We start from the raw sequence: 21,006 nt of genomic DNA on the forward strand, positions 1-21,006 counted from the left end.
CAAGGATCCGACGCTGTTTACAAAAGGACTCCCGATGGGCGCAATTTTTATGGCGTTTGTGAGTTTAAACTTTTAATATGTTTTAGAATAAAGTTTTAGGATTTTACACGTCCGTTGTATATTTGTCCAGCAGCAGGAGAAAGTGGAAAAAGAGAATCTGGGAGTTATAGTTCAACCACGAGGGAATTTGTTACAAGCTCCAAGACCACAGTGTTGGTCTGTAAGTATATGCACAATTGGCTAAGGATAAAAAGAAGTCACGGAAGAGTGTGAAATACGGAAATTCACTTATTTAAATAGACACGAACTTTAAACATTTTGCGGTGGATTGTATTGATGTGTTTTCACAGAAAAGTGAAGTAAATTTAGTAGCGGTGTTCACTAGATTTGTTTTAGATATAAACACGTTTTAGAGGGGTGATTATTAATATCATATTACTGTATTACGCTATTTTTTTTTTTTTTTATTTATTTTATTTTACCCCATAAGACCTCATCTGGGAAGTCTGGACAGAGGAGGGCGCTCCAGAGTTAAGTATTTTTTTTGTTTAAACCGAAGCACAAGGTATCTGGAGTGGGTTATACATTTCATTCACATTGAAAAATTGTTATCTAAGTATGTGGCATGTAGGAGCCCCAATGTGAACATACACCATATGATCTGCCATTTCTGTCATTTCAGCTTCTGCAAAATCAACACATTTACATCATTTTGTGTGGGACAACACTACAAAAAAGTACACTCACCCCAGAAAGCCATATATTTTTGGAAAGTACACATTCCCCCAAATCTAAAATGGGTACCCATGTCTTTCTACTCCAAAGTACCAAGTCGCAAAGCTTTCCTAAAGTTGGCAATTTTGATGATATTTCCAAAAAAATCCTCTCAAAGCTTCCAGTTTACAGCATCTTATCTCCCATGTATCATTAGGTACCAAGGTAAAACACCCTAAATTTGAACGCCGGGGGTCCACTGAACAGTTTGATGCCCAATATGTTTAGGTTTACCTAAGTATGTGGCATGTAGGGGCCCTAATGTGAACATACCCCATATGATCCGTAGTTTCTGTCATTTCAACTTCTGCAAAATCAACACATTTACATCATTTTGTGTGGGATAACGCTACAAAAAAGTACGCTCACCCCAGAAAGCCATATATTTTTGGAAAGTACACATTCCCCCGAATCTAAAATGGGTACCTGTGTCTTTCTACTCCAAAGTACCAAGCCGCAAAGCATTTCTACAGTTAGCAATTTTGATGACAATTCCAAAAATCCCCTCAAAGCTTCCACTTTGCAGCATCTTATCTCCCATGTATCATTAAGGTAAAACACGCTAAATTTGAACGCCAGGGGTCCACTGAACAGTTTGATGCCCAATATGTATAGGTTTAACTAAGTATGTGGCATGTAGGGGCCCCAATGTGAACATACCCCGTATGATCTGCCATTTCTGTCATTTCAGCTTCTGCAAAATCAACACATTTACATAATTTTGTGTGGGATAAAGTTAGTAAAAAGTACGCTCACCCCAGAAAGTCATATTTTTGGAAAGTACACATTCCCCGAAATCTAAAATGGGTTCCCCTGTCTTTCTACTCTCAAGAACCAAGCCACAAAGCTTTCCTAAGTTTGCTGATTTTATTACATTTCCAAAAATCACCTCAAAACTTCCAATATGCAGCATCTTATTTTCTATAGGTGATTAGGTACCAAGTTAAAACACCCTAAATATGAACCCCAGAGGTCTACTGAACACTTTGATGCCCACTGTAAATAGGTTTATCAAAGCACATGGCACTTAGAGACCCCAAAATATACCTTGTGTGCACTAATTCCATGGCTTACCTTTACCTAATTCATAAACACATGGCAGTTTTATGTGGGATAGAAACTGCAAAAATATAGGGTTACCCCTGAAACCATATATTTTTGGAAAGTACACATTCAGACAAATCCAACATGGGTAAAGAGTCCTTTCTACACCAAAGTACCAATCTGCAAAGCTTTCCTAAAGCTAGTGGTTTCTATGATATTTCAGAATGTCAGATGAGATGGAGATCGCTGGAGATCTGCAGAAGCCAGGAGACGCCGGGACAGCAGCAGGAAATGTGAGTATGTGACACAGGAAGCAGGGGGGCAGTGCAGGAAGTAAGGGAGAGAGAAGAAAAAGTCGGACACGTAGAATCTTCGTGCCCGATTTTTTCTATGGGGCCCCTGGGCGATCGCGCCCCAGGGGCCACTAGTAACCCCCCTCCGCTCGTTCCCTAGGGGTTCCTTTACTTTGCGCAAAGTAAAGAAAACGTAGCTCCTACGTGCTGGGCGTTCAACAACTTTTTATGCCAGCACGTAGGAGCTACGTCTTTGGCAGGGAAAGGGTTAAGCACCATATCCTGTGTCAACCACTGCATAGTTGGAGCTGAGGCAACAGTGCAGCTATTGGGTGGGACTTGGCCCTCTGGCTCCTCTACTTTATACACAGAAGAAAAGAACTGGTTAAGCACATCTGCTTTTTCTGTATCCGCTGTAACCATATTGTTACTATAACTCAATGGGGCCACACCCTCAACCTGCATCGTTTTACTATTAATATACTTAAAAACTTTTTGGGGTTAGTTTTGGCCTCAATGCACTCCTCACACTTAGTTATAGTGTTTATATTCATTAAACACAGCTACTGTCCCCTCTGACTTATATTTCTTAAAAGCTTTCCTTTTTTTCCCTATTAACTTCTTTATCTCAGAGTTAAGCCACATAGGGTGATTCTTAACACTTCTACTTTTTCTTATTAATGGAATAAATTGAGAACAGTAATGATTTGATATAATTTTAAATGACAACCATTTCTGCTCTGTGTTTTTATCAAAAAACATAATGCCCCAATCTATGCCCTGAAGCACTGCCCTTAAGGAGCTAAAATTTGCTTTTCTAAAATTCAGTGTCTTTGTTGCCCCAGTGTAAATTTGTTTCCTGCACCAAACATCAAATGCAATAACATTATGGTCACTATTACCCAGGGGTTCAATTACTTGCACATTTGCTACACACTCTGGGCCATTAGAGATCACTAGATCCAATATAGCATGGTTCCTGGTTGGCTCCTCAACAACCTATGACATAAAGTTGTCATGCAGCAAGTTTATAAACTTGATCCCATTTATTGTCCTGGCAGTACTATGGCTCCAGTCAATATCAGGATAATTAAAATCCCCCATTATTATCACTTGCCCCAAATTAGCAGCCTTTTCTATTTGCAACTGGTGCTGAGCATCCTGTATATACAGTACATATATATATATATATATATCTATTAAGCACAAACAAAACACACTCACAGGACTTGTATGAAGCAAAAAAAATGGTGTTTAATTCAAGGTTTCGGCTTAGACTCAAGCGATCTTCAGGCGTCTTAGGTGGGTAACATGAGCACTTTAGCTATTATTTACTGTTTCATGCAGGGAAGGGCTGTTTAGATCTTAAAATGGTATTTTGTCTCTTATGTGTAGCAGCAGCTGTAATGGCCGCTAAATGTTATGGCGGTAAAGCTTCACGTTAGTAAGCAAGCTCAGTAAGGGTTAAAGGCGAGCTAAAGCCTAAGAAAAACAAACCACAAGCTTGTCTCCAGCAGCTCTGCATCTTGTTAGGCCATCTTTTGTGTGTCAGTGGCACCGCACATGTGAACACTGAAGTGTGCTCTGGGCTGCTGTTGGGAAGCTATTACTAAGGTGATTCTGGGACTTGGAAATCCCTATGCTTCCCTGAGAATCTGTGCCCAGCCCACCACGGAAAGAGACTTTCAAGAACCCATAAGTTTAACATGGAACAAGGCGAGGATGGGGGTAAAGGAGTCCAGCCTAAGGGTCGGGTGGGGGGCATGTAAAAAAAAAAAAAAAAAAAAAAAAAGGGGGTTTCTTTTTTTCCCCCCTTTAGGCTCTGAATGTTCACCGATTTATACAGACATACACAGATAGTTAAATTAGTGATTTTTAATACATTTTAGATCTAACAATTGAATGTATGGCAGAATTCCACACAATAATGAGTATCTATTGTTTTGGGGGAACTGAAGATTCCCAATGTCACAAGCAAAGAAATGCTTTATTCAGGGATGGGGAATTTTCATACTGCCTATGGTGGAAAAATACTCCCCAGCAACCCCCTGCCAGATGTGCTGGCTAAGAGAAGCTAAGAGTTACTCTCTTCCCACCCATTGGGTGTCTGCATTCAAATAGTGCAGCGTTCTACAAAGCGCAATGAAGATTGTACTGAACTACCTACAACTCCATCCACTGGACTGCGTCAAAAAAAGATCCATGGCCTAGTTTATGCAGATACAATGCATGCTGAACTGCCCTCTTCCTTCCCCATCAAACTTATATGTAACAATCCCAAAAGTCTGCACTCCAGGCTTCATTCATTATTGTTTGGATTCTGAACAAAGTTTATAGAGTAAGAGCCAGATGAGGAATCTTGTTTTACTTGGAAGTTTTCTGTGGATAATCCGAAAGGCCTCAGTACTAGGTTCCCCAAATCCTTCAGTTTACCTAGGAACAATGGCAAGAATATGTTAATCTGGTGGCTAAGGACGTGGCATCTACAAAATATGCACAGCTGACATACTGGTTTACATGGCATTTCAGGATGGACCCATACGGGTGAAGCCACATGGGGCGATTAGTTGCCGCGACTTTTAATTAACCGTTTTCGCCCATAGAGCATAATTGTGTTACTGGAACAAATTGTGCGCTCATTTTCTGCCGTGCAGATTAATCGCAGCGTGTGTCTTCGCCCTAAGATGCGAACTTGTTCTGAAGATAAGTTACCAGCTACTGAAAGACAGTGTAACAGATCTTACCCTACTGTACCAGTAGTACAGTAACATGGCTTCATTTCAAAATGCTGGCTACAACTAGCATCTTCTGATTGGATAAGCTAGAAGTATATTCAGTTAGCAGTAGGCCATCACAGCAGAAGCCATTAACCCTTTCACTGCCAGCCGTTTTGAACAAAGTGGGACTTCTACTGCCAGACAGTTTTTGAACATTTTGCACTGTTTCACTTTAGGGGCTTTTCCTCGGGGGGACTTTTAGTTTACCCAGGAAAACTATCATTTTTTTCAGAACAACCTAAGCTTTTAAAATTTTTGTGTAATTCCAATTCTGTAACAAGATATAGGCTTCTAAAAGTCTAAAAAATGAAAAAAAATTATATTTTCACACATACACCAGAAAAAAAATTATTTTATGCATGAAAATACAACTGATTTGGAAAGTCCCATGTCTCCTGAACGTGCCAATACCAAATATATAGTTTTATGGAGATTTTTCACTTGTACAGGTCAAAAACTCCCAGCAGTACACTACCAAATTTCCAAAGCATTGCTCCAGAAAGCTTTATATTTTAGATTTCAAGGTAAAATTATACATTTTAAACAGAAGGTTTATCCCAGCAAATTATACATTTTTAGAAAGAACAGATTCTGTGGAATCCAGAATAGGTAGAATTGTCTGTCTACTCCAAACTACCAAGTTGCAATGCTTCCCTAAATTTTTTGTTTTTAATCAAAATTTGTGAAATTTCTTAAAAATCGCTTCAAAGCTTCCAGACTATAGTATCTAATCTCCTATAGGTCATAAAGTAACTAGATAAAACACCCTAAATATGAACGCCAGGGGTCCACTGAACAGTTTGATGCCCAATATGTATAGGTTTACCTAAGTATGTGGCATGTAGGGGCCCCAATATGAACATACCCCCATATGATCTATCATTTCTGTCATTTTAGCTTCTGCAAAATCAACACATTTACATCATTTTATGTAGGATAAAGCTACAAAAAGCCCACATTCCCCAAAATCTAAAATGGGTACCCATGTCTTTCTACTCCAAAGTACCAATATAAATGCAAACTATCTACTGAATGGTAGTGTGTTGGGGTTATCCTTAATGGAAAGGGATCAAGGGGTTTTTGTAGATAACAAGTTGTCTAATTCAAATAAAGTGCTGTCTTGTTTAAAAAAAGGGCATTGACTCAAGGGATGAAAACATAATTTTGCCTCTTTATAGGTCCCTGGTAAGGCCTCACCTTGAGTATGAAGTGCAGTTTTGGGCTCCAGTCCTTAAGAAGGATATTAATGAGCTGAAGAGAGTGCAGAGACGTGCAATTAAACTGGTAAAGGGGATGGAAGATTTAAGCTATGAGGTTAGACTGTCGAGGTTGGGGTTGTTTTCTCTGGAAAAGAGGCGCTTTCGAGGGGACATGATTACTCTGTACAAGTACATTAGAGGGGAATATAGGCAGATAAGGGGTGTTCTTTTTTCCCATAAAAACGATCAATGCACCAGAGGCCCCCCCTTTAGATTAGAGGAACAGAGCTTCCATTTGAAGCAGCGTAGGTGGTTTTTCACGGTGAGGGCAGTGAGGTTGTGGAATGCCCTTCCTAGAGATGTGGTAATGGCAGATTCTGTTAATGCCTTTAAGAGGGGCCTGGATGAGTTCTTGAACAATCAGAATATCCAAGGCTATTGTGATACTAATATCTACAGTTAGTATTAATGGTTGTATATATCGTTTATGTATGTGAGTGTATAGATTGGTAAGTATAGGTTGTGTGTGCTGGGTTTACTTGGATGGGTTGAACTTGATGGACTATGGTCATTTTTCCCATAATCCCTGTTTTACATAAAGGGAAGGGCATTTAGATCTTGCTTAATGCACAGAATATCTTATATATATTGATGATGAGCAAGTGCAGAGGACCTCTTGTCTATATAAATTGTGGTCACACTGCACATAACACATAATCCCTGTTTTGCTTAAAGAGAAGGGCATTTAGAAGTCGCACAGAATGTCTTAAAGGAACAGTAACACCAAAAAATGAAAGTGTTTTAAAGTAATTAAAATATAATGTACAGTTGCCCTGCGCTGGTAAAACTGGTAAGTTTGCAACAGAAACGCTACTATAGTTTATATAAATGAGCTGCTATGTCAACACGGGGGCAGCCATTGAAGCTGGGAAAAAGGAGAAAAGGCACAGGCACATAGCAGATAACAGATAAGCTTTGTAGAATATAATGGGGTTTTATCTGTTATCTGCTAAGTAACCTGTGCCTTTTCTCCTGTAAATGGCTGCCCCCGTGGCTACACAGAAGCTTTATTATATAAACTATAGTAGTCTTTCTAAGGAAAACACACCAGTTGTACCAGTACAGGGCAGCATTACATTATATAGTAATTACTTTTATACACTTTCATTTTTTGGTGTTACTGTCCCTTTAATGTCTTATAAATATATATTGATAATGGGCAAGTGCAGAGGACCTCTTGTTTCTGTCTATATAAATTGTCACATTGCACTGCCACTTAATGGTTTAAAACTTAGCGGTGAGCTCAACTTCCCCTTTTTTGCAACACAAAACACCATTGCAAAAGTGGTTTGAAAGGACTTTAATGAAGCACTGTAGTTGGTCAAGAGTCCAATTCCCCCTACATTCTCTGACTTTTAAAGTTATTGGTAAATAAAATTACTGTTGAAAGCACTCTGTCCTTTTCTGCACTGTCTCTTGAAGTAATGTAGGTTTGCTCGTAAGCTGCTGCCTTCTGCTACACTGCTTCAAAAGTCGAAACCATCAGGGCAGAGAATAGGGAGAAGCTGCTTTCAACAGCAATTAATTTACATATAACCTTAAAAACCACTGCAAATGTTTAATGGCCGTATGTTGAAAACTAGCTCAGAATTACATTTTCCTTTATTAGGAAAACGCATATGTTTGGGTTTACACTCCCTTTAATGGGGTTATATAAGATATATAATTATATGAGATATGAAATTAAATGTGTTCCATATATCAAGCTATGATTAACACAGGCAGTTTGTTGGAAATCTGAGCTACAGTGCATCACAGATACAGATAAGCACAATTGCAGGCCGTTGTACCCTGCAACTGAACACAGCCCAAACTAAGTGTAGTTCTAAGGCACAAGGGCTATTAGGTAGAACTGGCAGTGCTTACCTATCATTTCCTCTTTCATTTTTTCATTTCTCTCATCAATCTGCCGGGGTAAACGCTAAGAAAAAAAAAAAAAAAAACAAGATATTATCTAAAATAGTGATGTTAGAGAATTAAAGTGAGAATGCCATAATCAGTATATGGCTAATAATACAACTAAAATTCCTTTGCTCTTGTTATAGGAGAACTGAAGCCTATAAATGAATCTAGCTAGAAATTTGGTATTTTATACTGAACTGTTTGCTCTGGGCTGCTGTTAAGAAGATGAGCTTGATTTAGAAATAACTTTAAAAATCAAACAAAATATCTAATTAATGTATATTCGAAAGCTGCTTAGAATCCAATTATCTTTCGGTATGGTCATGACCAAAAGCACTACAGAATTTCAGTACAGACTAGGAAGTTAAACTACATGCAGCAGTGATGATTTCTTTGTAACAAGATGTATACCTGGGCAGAAGAATGCGACAGAAGCAACACAAATTAAAGGAAATTTGATCAGGGCATGTCTTATTTGGGTTTTGCTAGCTGAAACATTAAAGGGGCAGTTCACCTTTAAATTAACTGTTAGTATGAGGCAGACAGGGAGGCAACTGGTCTTGAATTTTTATTTTTGTAGTATTTGAATCTCCAGTTTGGGATTTCAGCAGCTATTCGGTTGTTAGGGTCCAGTTTACCATAGCAACCACACAGTGCTTTGAATAAGATACAGGAGGATAAAGAGAGGGCCTGTATAGAAAGATAAGGAACAAAGTAACAATTACAAAATTTAAGCCTCACAGAGCAATAGCTTTTTTTTGGGTGCTGAACTCAGTGACCTCCATTTGCAAGTAGAAAAGTGGCAGAGGTAGGCAAATATGAATTAAAAGGAAGATTTATGTAATTACTGTTAAATCCTTCTCTCTCCAGTTGTAAGGAGGACACAGGAACAGTGGGTAAAGTGCCCCTCCCATCAAGAGGCAGGACACTGCAGTGATGTCAGAATTGCTGACCCTCCCTCTCCCTTTATCCCTCCTTGCCCCACCCACAACATTCAGTTCTCAAAGTAACAAAGAACTCAAACTTTAGCAACAAACTATAAGTGAACTATTTTACATACATGGCTGAAATCAGACTGGAGAGAAAAGGATTTAACAGTAAGTACATAAACCTTCCTTTCTTTTACGTCAAGGGGGGCATACCAATGGTGCCCCTAGGACAAGGGAGGGAGGAACTCCTTAAGACATTGCTACTTGGAGGATTTTGCAGCCTAAGGCCACCGCGGAAAGGTAAGTATTGAACAGATAGAATATCGTAAAGGTATGTAAGGAGGACCAGGTAGCCGCTTTGCAAACCTGTTCCGCTGATGCCATATTCCAGTAAGACCAAGGCCCAGGTAGAGTGGGCTTGTATTCATATGGGTGGCGTTCTGTTTTGCACCAGGTAGGACCGTCTCACTGTGTCTTTGATCCAGTGAGCAAGCGTGGTTTTGGAAGCAGGGAGGCCCCTCTTGGGCCCTGAAGGTAGTGCAAATAGAGTATCTGATCGTCTGAATGATTAAGTACGAGAAATGTACATCTTTAAGGCTCTAACCATGTCTAAATGTTGAAGTTTTGCTTCCTTATCATTACGAGGGTTATGACAGAAGGAGGAAAGGATGATCTCCATGTTAAGAGGACACCACTTTGGGGAGATATCCCAGCACTGTACGAAGGACTGCTCTATCTTCCTGAAAAATCAGAAATCAGGGCAGTGAACAGTCTCCTAGTTCTGATATACATTGAATTGAGGAAATGGCCATTAGAAACACTGTCTTCCATGTGAGGAAGGAGATGTCAACTGAATCTATGGGTTCATGTGGCAGTTCCAGCAGGGCGTTGAGAACAAGGTTTATGTCCCAGTGGGGGGCTGGATGACGATAAGGTGGAACTCCTCTAGAGACTCCTTGGGGGGTGGACGTCTTTTAAGGCTAACGACTCCTGGAAGTGGATAGAAAGAGCTGACACTTGGGATTTTAGGGATCCTAGGAGTAGTCGCTTTGTTAACCCCAACAGTTGAGGTCCTGTGGTAAATTCTGGAAGTGGATGGCTTACGTGCTCTTATCACGTTCTGGATCACTTCTTCAGAGTGACCTTTGTCCCTCAAGATTGTGGCCTCAAGATCCATCCCATTAAGGCGAATAGGTGAGGGTTCTGATGACGTATGGGACCCTGAAAAAGGAGGTCGTCTCGTGGAGGTAAGGCCACTAGGGCTTCCGGACAGAGAGCTAGAAAATCTGAGTACCATGACCTCCAGGGCCAACGAGGTGCGACTACAATGACCGTAGCTTCTTCCCTAAGGATCTTTTTGAGAACTCGAGGGAGCACTGGGAGAAAAGGAAAAATACATGCCAGATGAAAGTGCCATGAAGTCATCATGGCATCTACTCCGTCTGCTAGGGGATCTCGGTATTGTGCAAAAAATCTGGGGTCTTTGTGTGGTTCTCCCCACTTGTCCACCAGAAGCTGGAAGGCTTCCGGGTGAAGTTCCCATTCCTCTGGATCCACTCTGTGATGACTGAGAAAATCTGCTTCCCAGTTGCCCACTCCGGGGATGTGGATGGGCGACAGATGAGGGATGTTGCCTTCCGCCCAGTTTAGGATGGGAGATACCTCTTGGTTTGCTGCCTTGCTCCTTGTGCCTTATCTTGTGATAGTCTGTAGGAGTTTCCATTCCAAGGACCTCCGGGTTCCCTTTGGTAGAGAGATCCGTTGATGTAGGGAGGTTCTGTGCCATTTGCCCGAGGATCGTGGCTTGAAGAGGACGAAGGTGAAACTTGGTGGATGACAGCATTAGTCCAAGGATTCTCATGCAAGCCTGTACTGACGGTTTCTGTGTTGTCTTGAGACGTTTGATGGATGTAAGTAATTTGAGCGGTTTCTCCTCCGGAAGGAAGACCTTTTGTTGCCGCATATTGAATTGTAGACCCAGAAAGGTAATGATCTGACTGGCAAAAGTGAGGACTTTTGGAAGCTGATTGTCCAGCCGAAGTCCTGTTGCCCTCTCTTTAGAGAAAGCCTAGATGACAAGGTCGTCCAAGTACCTTGGACACGGAGAAAGGCCACTATGACTAGAGCTGGGCGGTATGACCAAAAATTTATATCACAGTATTTTTCAAAATTATATCGGTGTCACGGTATTTGACGGTATTTTTTTTTAGGTATGCAGCTGTTCACAAAGCTAGAACTGCAATTTCCCTCCTACAATGCTGCAGCCAGGGGGATGGTGTAGGAACAGACACATCCATCTCTAGCGATGGTGCCTCAGCCTTTGGCTGCTGGCGGAAGCAGAGAGATGCAGAAGCGCAGGTAGAAGAGCCCAATGCAGTCATATCATGCCTGGTGCCAGTCCCTCAGCCATTAGGCGTGCCACACACCGCCATTAACACAAAGAGCTACGTGCGCACCTGCTCGGTTCCCACAATGAGGCTCCCCAGTCCCCCGATATAGTCACTCTCCCTAATATTTTTGCCGCCAGTCGCAGCCGCTCTCTCCCCCTCACTGCTGACGTCATGTCACCCGTGCGCAGGGCTGCCATCAGAAATCACGGGGCCCCGAACAACCAAATTATCAGTGCCCGCCAGAGGCCTAATGGTTAAAAACCAGAACACATATTGGTGGCCAGGGGAACCATGTAACCAACAAGAGGGAGACGTGGCAACAGCAGTGCTAATGGTTATGGCACATACAGACTGGGGGAACTGTTCGCTACATGGGTGACAAATCTCACGAAAACACCTCTCCCTTCTTACACATTTTTCAACAATTATGCTAATTTGCCACAAGTAAGGGGTTTTATATGCTGTGATGTGAATTTTAGTGAAGGGAGTGGTATTTTCAGAAGATCTGTCGCTCTATTGAAATTACAATAACTAAATAGGTTGGTTTTAAAAATGAAATTGAAATTATTTTTTTTTTAATATACTGAAGCCAGCAGAGATGTCTATGCCTATTAAATTATCCAATGTGTATTAAAAGGTAAGGAGCAGCAATCTGTAACAAAAAAAAATATTTTTTTCAAGGAATTAAGAATAACAGGACAGGGTCCACTGCAATTTCTCTCCTAACATTATATGCAGCTTTATGTGTACATGTGCATGGGATGGTTTTATTTTTCATTTAAGGAACCCCAATATAAACACTGCTTCACTAAAAAATGCACAGTATTTTAAGTTACTACTTTCCAATAGAGGTTTATCAGAAGCAGGAGCAGAGTTCTTTGTCCAAATTTCACCCACACCCTTAACTCTGCTACCTTTCCTAACTTCTTTCTATACATACTCTTCCTTTCTGTTTCTCCCAATCTCTTCACTTCCATTTAACATACTATTCTGCTCAAAACATTCTTACCTCTGCTTTGTTTTTCTATCTTTTTCTCTATGGCAGAGAGCTGGGCCAATCCAGGTTGGGGGAAGGCTGGGCTAGTCCGGGCTGGACCAATCCGGGCTGGGGCTGGTTGGGCCAATCGGGTTGTGGGTGGGCTAAGTCAATCGGGTTGTGGGTGGGCTAAACCAATCGGGTCGTGGGTGGGCTGGGCCAAGCAGTGCACGAGCTTGATAAAGGAAAATATCCGAGCTTTAGGTGCTGACAGCAAGGGGCCCGGCTAATAAAAGTAAGTGCAGCACAGCCGGACCCCCCTTAAGAGCCAAAACTCAGCAGGCCCGGTACGATTGTCCCCCCCTGCACAACCCCGATCTACACCGGTATGGGGGTATTTAAAAAATTTATATCAGTTTAAAAAAAAACAAAAACGGTATTCAGTATATGGCGGCATACCGCCCAGCACTAACTATGACAGACATGATCTTCGTGAATACTCTCAGTTGATAAGAAGTACTCTCAGATGATAAACCAAAAGGGCAGGGTGCCAAACTGGAAGGGATAGTTCTGGTAAGCAAACCTCAGTTACTGGTGGTGTTGAGGAAAGACTGGGACTTGAAGATGGGCATCTCAGATGTCCAGTGATGCCATGAACTCCCCGGGTTCCATGGCCCTAATCAGTGAACGAAGAGATTCCATCTTGAAGTGATTGTAAACGATCCACTTGTTCAAACGCTATAGGTCTAACACTGGATGATATGTCCCGTCCTTCTTAGGGAGGTAGGAGTAGAATCCATGGAGGAGAATCCTGGTGAAGCGGTACCAGAACAATCACCTCAGACTCTGCTAATGAGCGAACGATCGGCAAGATGGCCTCTCATTTGTCGGGTCTTCGAGGGAAGTTTGACCATGAAAATGTGATGTGGGGAATGGTTATGGAACTCGAGACGGTACCCTGAAGATATAGTTTAGAGTACCCAGGGATCAGTAGTGTGCAGAGCCCATGTCTTTGCAAAGAACCAGTCTGCCCCCTAGTGTCTGTGGAGCTGACTGTTCCACCATGTATTCAGGAAGGGGTGGGCTTGTCCCCAGTGGACTTCGACTGGGACCTCTTTGATTGCCTTATTCAAACAGCAAATCACTGTTCAAATGAGGTAGAGGAACGTGAGGGGGCGATTCCCTTGTAGTTCCTAAAGCCCTGGTTCTAAGGAACTGCCTCTCTTTGGATCAAAGCTCGATTTGTGATTGTTCTGTGAAAGGAGAGTACTCTTTCCACCAGTTGCCTAAGAAATTATCTTTTCCAATTCTTCCCCAAACAGTCTGGAGCCCTTGAAGGGAATAGAGATCAAGGACTTTGAGCTAAGGTCCACAGACCACATCTTTAGCCAAAGGGGTCAGGCACGAACCATCAATTCATCAGCATCTACAACAGCCTCCCCCACAAAGGAGTTAACTTCAATAATAAAGGCGACTAACTGGGAAGTGGACCTATGGTAGCCAGTTTGTTTAAAAGGTCAGTGGTGTCCTGTTTGAAACTGGGTGTTCTCTTGACAATTGGCTTCAGAATGTTTTCTATCCAGCCAGATATGCCCTTGGTTAATGTTCCAATACCAGAGATGATGGGTTGTCCTGGGTTGCCTTCCTTATGTATTTTGGGTAACATGTAAAAGAACAATTCTGGGGTTAACTGGCATCAAATCCATTAAGTGTGTCTGTGGGGGGAGAAGCTACTGATGACCTGTTTAAGTTTCTTTGTATATTTATGAGTTGGATCCTCTTCCAGCCTTTCATAATATGTGGTGTTAGACAATTGTCTATTGGCTTCTTTTATGTAATTGGTAGTGTTCATTGTTACCCCGGCACCCCCTTTATCAGCTGGTTTTATTATCAAGTCTCTGTTGGTTTTCAAAGCCCGTATAGCCTGTTTCTCCTGGATACTGATATTGTAAGTCAACTTCCTTTGTTTGGCCAGAATATTAGATATAACTCTGTTTCTGAAGCAATCAATCAATGTATTGGTCCAGTTTTGGGTTTTGTCCTGGTTGTGGGGTCCAATTGCTTTTCTATTTTGTTTTGATTAAATGATTCTGTGGGTGGTCCTCTGGTGTTATATTTGGCCTATTATGGCAGAATTCTTTGAGTCATAATCTCCGGAAAAATTCCTCCATGTCACTGCAGAGCTCTGTTTTATCAAGGCTTTTTGTAGGGCAGAATGTCAGTCCTTTTGAGAGTACTTTGAGTTCCACTGCACTATGTTTATATTTGGAGAGGTTAATCACGGAGCAGTCAGTGTTGGACAGCGTATTTTGTTTCCTTGGTGGGTCCAGAGTCAAGCCTGCCTTTAGTCTCAGTCTGTCAAGTTTCTTTCTTTTATTTTGGATCAGATGAGATTGTAGACTTTTGTAAAATTGTTGCAGTGCCTGTTTGATGTTGTCTGTAAACGGTCCATATGGATTACCATTCAATAGAATGATTTCATCTTGAATGCTCTTCTTGTTATTGTAGGATATTTTGATAAGGTGATTTCGAAGCTTTCTGCAGTTCTGAAGCATAATTTATGTGCAAAGTGGCTGTTGTAGGTATTCTGAGTAGGATTTTTGATTTGGAGTCCTTTTGGAATCAGATTTTCTTTTTTGCACTTTGTTAAAAAAAAAATGTCACTGTCCAGTTGAGCCAGTTTCTTCAGGAGGGTTTTAAGTCTCATCTGTATGCGGTACATTGTGGTATCTTCCATGTTAATCACAAAACAAACACTGTAGTACCGTGTTAGCCAGTGTCAAAAATAATAATAAAAAAACAAAACACAAATACAAGAGTATTGTAGAAATGATACCTATATTGGCTAACACTAAAAATACATTGCAAGCTTTCGGAGCTCTAAGGCTCCTTCATCAGGCAAAATGCAAATGAGAACTGAAATGGCACAACATTTATACTGATAAATCAGAGAGAAGTGTTCACAAGCAATAAATTGGGAAGTTACAGATAGGTAGAGATAACTTGTGAAGATAGTAAAAGTAATTAAGGTTTATTAGGGTGGGTTTTAACTGGACCCCACAACCAGGACAAAACCATAAACTGGACCAATACATTGATTGCTTCAGAAACAAAGAATTTATACTCACAGAAATTCCTTTTCCCTCAGTCCCGAAGGCAGCACTTACTTAGAGAGACGTCACACCTAGGGTAGGAAAAACACCGCCTTCTCCAATAAATTATTCCGCCCCCTTTACCCATAAAACCCCTCTTCCCTCCACCAGCCTTCAGTGATTTCTCAAGCAATAAACACAAAACACAATGCTGCAAAAATATTTACTAAGGGAGGGATATTGTGCTGCCTTTGGGACTGAGGGAAAAGGAATTTACGTGAGTATAAATTCTTTGTTTCCCTCACGTCCCTTGGCAGCACTTACTTAGAGAGTTGAGTAGCAGTAATCAAGGGGGGGAAACTTAACAGCCAGAAAGGAGAACTGTATTTGCAAAAGCCACTTCCCCGGGAGTACTCATATTTACACGGTAATGATCTGCAAAAGTCTTTAAGCTTGCCCACGAAGCCGTTCTGCATATTTGGTCCACTGAAACGCCTCCAAGCTCTGACTGCGAAGCTGACACTGCCCTTGTAGAATGTGCTCTGAGATCCACTGGAACTGGTCTTCCTGAAGAAGAATATGCAGTAGAAATTGCAAGTTTTATCCATTTTGCAATGGCAAATTTAGAAGCAGCCTTGCCTTTGTTAATGCCGCAAAAAGAGACAAACAGGTTGTGTGATCTCTGAAAAGGATGGACTCTGTTCAAATAAAAAAAGAACACATCTTCGTGCATCCAGCAAGTGTAGCTTTCGCTCTGTCTCATTCTTTGGATTAGCGAAGAAAGTTGGAAGAATAACCTCGAAATTTCTATGAAAATTAGATGAGACCTTTGGTCTGAATAAAGGATCTGCTTTTAGAATGATCTTATCTGGAAATATCTGCAGACATGATTCCTTACAGGACAAAGCTTGAATTTCACCCAACACATCTTGCTGAACAGATTGCTACTAAGAATAGATTTTGATAGATAGATTTTGATAGAAATGTGAAACATAGAAGTTTCTTCTAGAGGTTCGAAGGGAGCGTGTTGCAAGGATTTTAGAACCACATCCAGATCCCAATTTGATTTAAGGGTATAATTTTTTGGCTTAATATTCTGAGTGGCCTTAATAAATCTTCTAATAAGAGGATGTTCTGCCCAAGTTTTACTTAAGAAAGCAGATAAGGCTGCAATCTGGACTTTAAGTGTAGCTGGAGCGAGGTTTTTCTGGAATCCGTCATACAAAAGTCCAAAATAATTGACACTGTGGCTGTTTCTGGAGTCAAACTCTTGCTGGCACACCACTTTCTGAACGAAAACCAAACTCTTTGGTAAATTAAATTTGTCACCTTCTTTCTGCTCTGTAACAGGATCTCAATAACTGGAGAAGAAACTCCTTGTGACTTCATTACATCCCTTTCAGTCTCCAGGCTGTGAGACTTAGGGCCGCTGGATCTGGATGAGAATTGGACCTTGGGAGAGAAGATTTTCCTTTACTGGAAGATGCCATGGCGGACTTACAGATAATTGAAGGAGATCGGAGTACCAATTTTTCCTGGGCCAGAAGGGACCAATCAGAATTACCTCTGTGGAACAAAGGGCAATTTTCTTGACCACTCTTGCTATCATAGGAATTGGTGGAAATACATAAGCCCGGCTGAACTGCCATGGTTGAGCCATAGCATCCACTGCCTCTTCCCCTTGTTCGGCCATTAGAGAGAAAAACCTCTGATGCTTTGTATTGTACCTTGATGCCATGAGGTCTATTGTTGGAGGACCCCATAAATCGCAGATCTGCAAGTATGTTTCCTGATCCAGACTCCATTCTCCTGGAAGTTACCGTCCTGCGGCTTAGAAAATCTGCTTGAACATTGTTGCGGCCTGCAATATGGCGTGCTGACAGACTCTTTAGATATTTCTCTCCCCAACAAAGGATCTTTTTTATTCTTTCAGCTAAATCTCTGCTTCTTGAACCCCCTTGGTGATTTATGTAGTAAGCAACAGTCACGTTGTCTGTATGTGTTAGGACTTTGCAACCTTTTATCATGGATTTGAAAGCAAGCAGAGCTTTCCAAACTGCCTCTAGTTCCAAGGAATTTGATGACAGATGAATCTCTTCGTTTTCCCAAATACCTTGTTTTACAATGTTTCCCAGATCAGCTCCCCAACCTGTTCCATTTGCATCTGTCGTGATAAGTATGGGGGGATCTGGAAACATCTGGGTGCCTCTTGAAAGATTTTTTGGTTGAAGCCACCAAATAAGGGAGTTTTTTACCTTCTGGGGTATATGGATCTTTCGGTGTAGTGACCTTCTTTGATGATCCCAAACCCGATTCATATATCTCTGTAGTTCCTTCATATGAGCACTCCCCCAGGGAACTGCTTCTAAGGCTGCTGAGAAGAGCCTATGAGTAAGTGTGCTTGGCATACGAAACGCGTTAGGCGTTCCTTCTTTTAATGCAACAATAAAGATTTGATTTTATGAGAGACCCCGGAGTCCGGAGTGCTTGGTGTCCACTACGTTTGATATCTGCTGAGAAGAGACCTAGAATTTCTAGACCTTGTTTTCACTGAAATTTTCCTTTTTTGAAATTCGTAAACTTTTTCCCTAATTTTTTCTCTTTTCTCTTGAGGAAGGAAGATTTTTCCTTTCACGGTATTCCATATCATACCTAGGAATTTTACTTCTGTTGAAGGATGTAAATTGAACTTTTCCCAGTTTACTAGCCAGCCCAGTGACTGGAATACATTTAGAACTTGGGATAACTGATCTTTCAGAACTTGTTCTGATTCTGCCTTTAGTAGGCAGTCGTCTAGATATGGAATGACTGCAATACCTTGGGTCCTTAGGTATGCCGCTACCACCACTAGAACTTTGGTAAATACCCTTGGGGCACTTGAAATTCCGAATGGTAATGCTGTGAACTGGAGGTGTTCTGTACCTGATGGCCTTCTTATGGCTACTCTTAGGAACTTTTGATGGCATTTTCTTATGGGAATATGCAAATATGCATTCTGTAGATCCAGGGTGCACATAACTTCTCTCTTGTGAATAGTGAGCAACGTGGACCTTATAGATTCCATCTTGAATTTTCTTTTTTGAATGAATTGATTTAACAATCTTAAGTCCAAAACGGTTCTGAATTTTTTGTTTGGTTTTGGAACAAGGAAAATTGGGGAATAAACCCCTAAAAATCTTTCTTCCTGAGGTACCGGAACTAATACCCCTATATCTTTGAATTCTTGGATAGCAGCTTCTATTGCTTGCTCTGCTAGACTTTGCTTTGGAAGATGAGTTTCTAGGAATCTTATTGGAGGAAGCAGCCTGAACTCTATGGCATAGACAAGTCTTATTAATTGTAGCACCCATTCGTGTGAAGTGATCTTTTCCCAATCTTGAATAAACCATCTTAGTCTCCCTGCTACTGGAAGATAGTCATGCTGAAAAAGGCTTCTGCCCGAAACTAGGGCGCCCCCTTCCTCTTGAGGATTTTCCTCTGGGCTGCCCAAGGGTTCTATCTCTAGATGTTTTGCTAGTTCTCCAGTCTTGCCTATATCCATAAGAGGTTTTTGAGCCTCCAAAAAAAAAGACGCTTAAAGGATCTTTTATCCTGAGGCAGACTTCTCACTTTATCATCTGACTTTTTCTCCACTAGCATCTCCAGTTCTGATCCAAAAAGTTTCTCTCCTTCAAAGGGTAAGTTAAGAAGACGATTTTTAGACACATTATCAGCTCTCCATGGCTTTAGCCATAGCCATAAAGCTCTTCTTGCAGTAGTGGCAAAAGAGGTTGTTTTTGCTAATATATCAACTGAGGCTAAGGCTGCTTCAGTTAAAAAGTCTGATGCCGACATCAGCATGGGAAGATCCGATAAAGATTTTCTCTTGAAATACCTTTCTTTAATGCCTTCTCCAACTGCAAGATCCAAACTTTAAGAGACCGAGCTACTGATGCTGCTGCTATTGCCGGTTTAAACCCAGCTGCGGCTGCCAGGTAAGCCTTCCTTAAAGCTCCCTCTGCTTTCCTGTCCATAGGGTCCTTGAGGCTGGTACTGTCTTCCAAAGGTAAAGTAGTCCTCTTAACTGTTTGAGCCACTGGGGGATCTAATTTAGGAGCTCTATCCCAAAATTTTGCATCTTCAGCATCAAAGGGAAAGAGTAAATTAAATTTCTTTTGCAGGCCCCATTTCCTATCCAATACTGTCCACTGATTTTGAATTTTATTCTTAATAGCCTCATCAACTGGAAAATATACTTTGCGTTTACCTATGTTAGCAAACAATTTACTAGATTTCTTGGGGGGTTCAGAATATTCTTCTGGACCCATTGTATCTTTGACTGCCGCAATCAGGGCTGCTATATCATCCACTGGAAATAATTCCTCTGAATCTGAAATTTCTCCTTCCTCAGAGTCAGATTCAATTTTACACTTTGAGGTTCCCTCCCCAAGGGAAGTATCAGAAGACAAATCTTCATAAAGAGACCCCTCAGCTTGTAGAGGTTCTTTAGGTTTTTGTTGACTGAATGATTCAAAAGCTTGAAGCATAGCCCCCTTCATCCAAGAATCTAATTCATCAGCACCACCTGAGAGGTTAATAGGATTTTTGAGCTTCTCTTTACATGCACAGCATAACTATTCTCCCTCTAAGGAACTGAATTTGACTTCACAGCCCAGGCAGGAGATTAAAGATGGCTTTTTTAAATCCTTTTTCACTTTAGGTGACTCAGATAAACTCTCTTTACATTTTGCTTCCGTGTCAGAGATACAAAAGAAATCAAATGTAAAAGCATCATAAAGATGCGTACTTACAGGCAGAGATGGAGCGTTTTATACGTGTGGACAGGCAGCAAGAATAAAACTACGGGAGGGGCTACGCGCCGCCATAACCACCAGTTTAAGAACCAGCCCTCCGGAAGTAACCCTGCGTTCCACCTGCCTCGCATCTGCGTTTCACCTACGCAGCACGGCGCGAGTTAGTGACGTCACCGCTGGCGCCTCAACAACATGCGGCAAACTCCAAGACACTTACGCGTGTCTTAAACTCGCTTAAGGGAGGCACAACCATCTGATTGGCGACCCATAACAAGCCCTCCTGGGCTTCAGCGTAAGGGTACCCAATTACCACATCACAGGGGGCACACTCGTCTGAATGACGCCCTGGACTTATGCAGCATCTGGGGGCAAGTTTAATGGTGTAATCCATCCGGTAGAAAAAAAAACACTGAAGGCTGGTGGAGGGAAGAGGGGTTTTATGGGTAAAGGGGCGGAATAATTTATTGGAGAAGGCGGTGTTTTTCCTACCCTAGGTATGACGTCTCTCTAAGTAAGTGCTGCCAAGGGACGTGAGGGAAACAAGAGTTATATCTAATATTCTGGCCAAACAAAGGAAGTTGACTTACAATATCAGTATCCAGGAGAAACAGGCTATACGGGCTTTGAAAAGCAACAAAGACTTGATAAAAAAACCAACTGATAAAGGGGGTGCCGTGGTAATAATGGACACTACCAATTACATAAAAGAAGCCAATAGACATGTGGTTGTCTAACACCACATATTATGAAAGGCTGGAAGAGGATCCAACTCATAAA

The 21,006-nt window shown here is 41.4% G+C and overlaps 1 protein-coding gene across 2 annotated transcripts in view; it reads right to left on the reverse strand.

Moving 5' to 3' along the window:
- Nucleotides 1–3,971: 3,971 nt before the first annotated feature.
- ttc1 (tetratricopeptide repeat domain 1) overlaps nucleotides 3,972–21,006 on the reverse strand; it is a 29,758-nt gene continuing 12,723 nt past the window's right edge. The window contains exons 6-7 of one of the 2 annotated variants that reach the window (XM_002940176.3): nucleotides 8,014–8,068; nucleotides 3,972–4,544 (exon numbers count right to left, since the gene is read on the reverse strand). In XM_002940176.3, coding sequence (XP_002940222.1) covers nucleotides 4,411–4,544; nucleotides 8,014–8,068 — 189 coding nt within the window. In that variant the 3' untranslated portion in view covers nucleotides 3,972–4,410. The remainder of the gene's footprint in view (nucleotides 4,545–8,013; nucleotides 8,069–21,006) is intronic. The other variant, XM_004912754.3, reaches the window with a different exon arrangement.

Source organism: Xenopus tropicalis, chromosome 3 (assembly GCF_000004195.4).
Source record: "Xenopus tropicalis strain Nigerian chromosome 3, UCB_Xtro_10.0, whole genome shotgun sequence".
Classification (NCBI taxonomy): Eukaryota; Metazoa; Chordata; class Amphibia; order Anura; family Pipidae; genus Xenopus; species Xenopus tropicalis.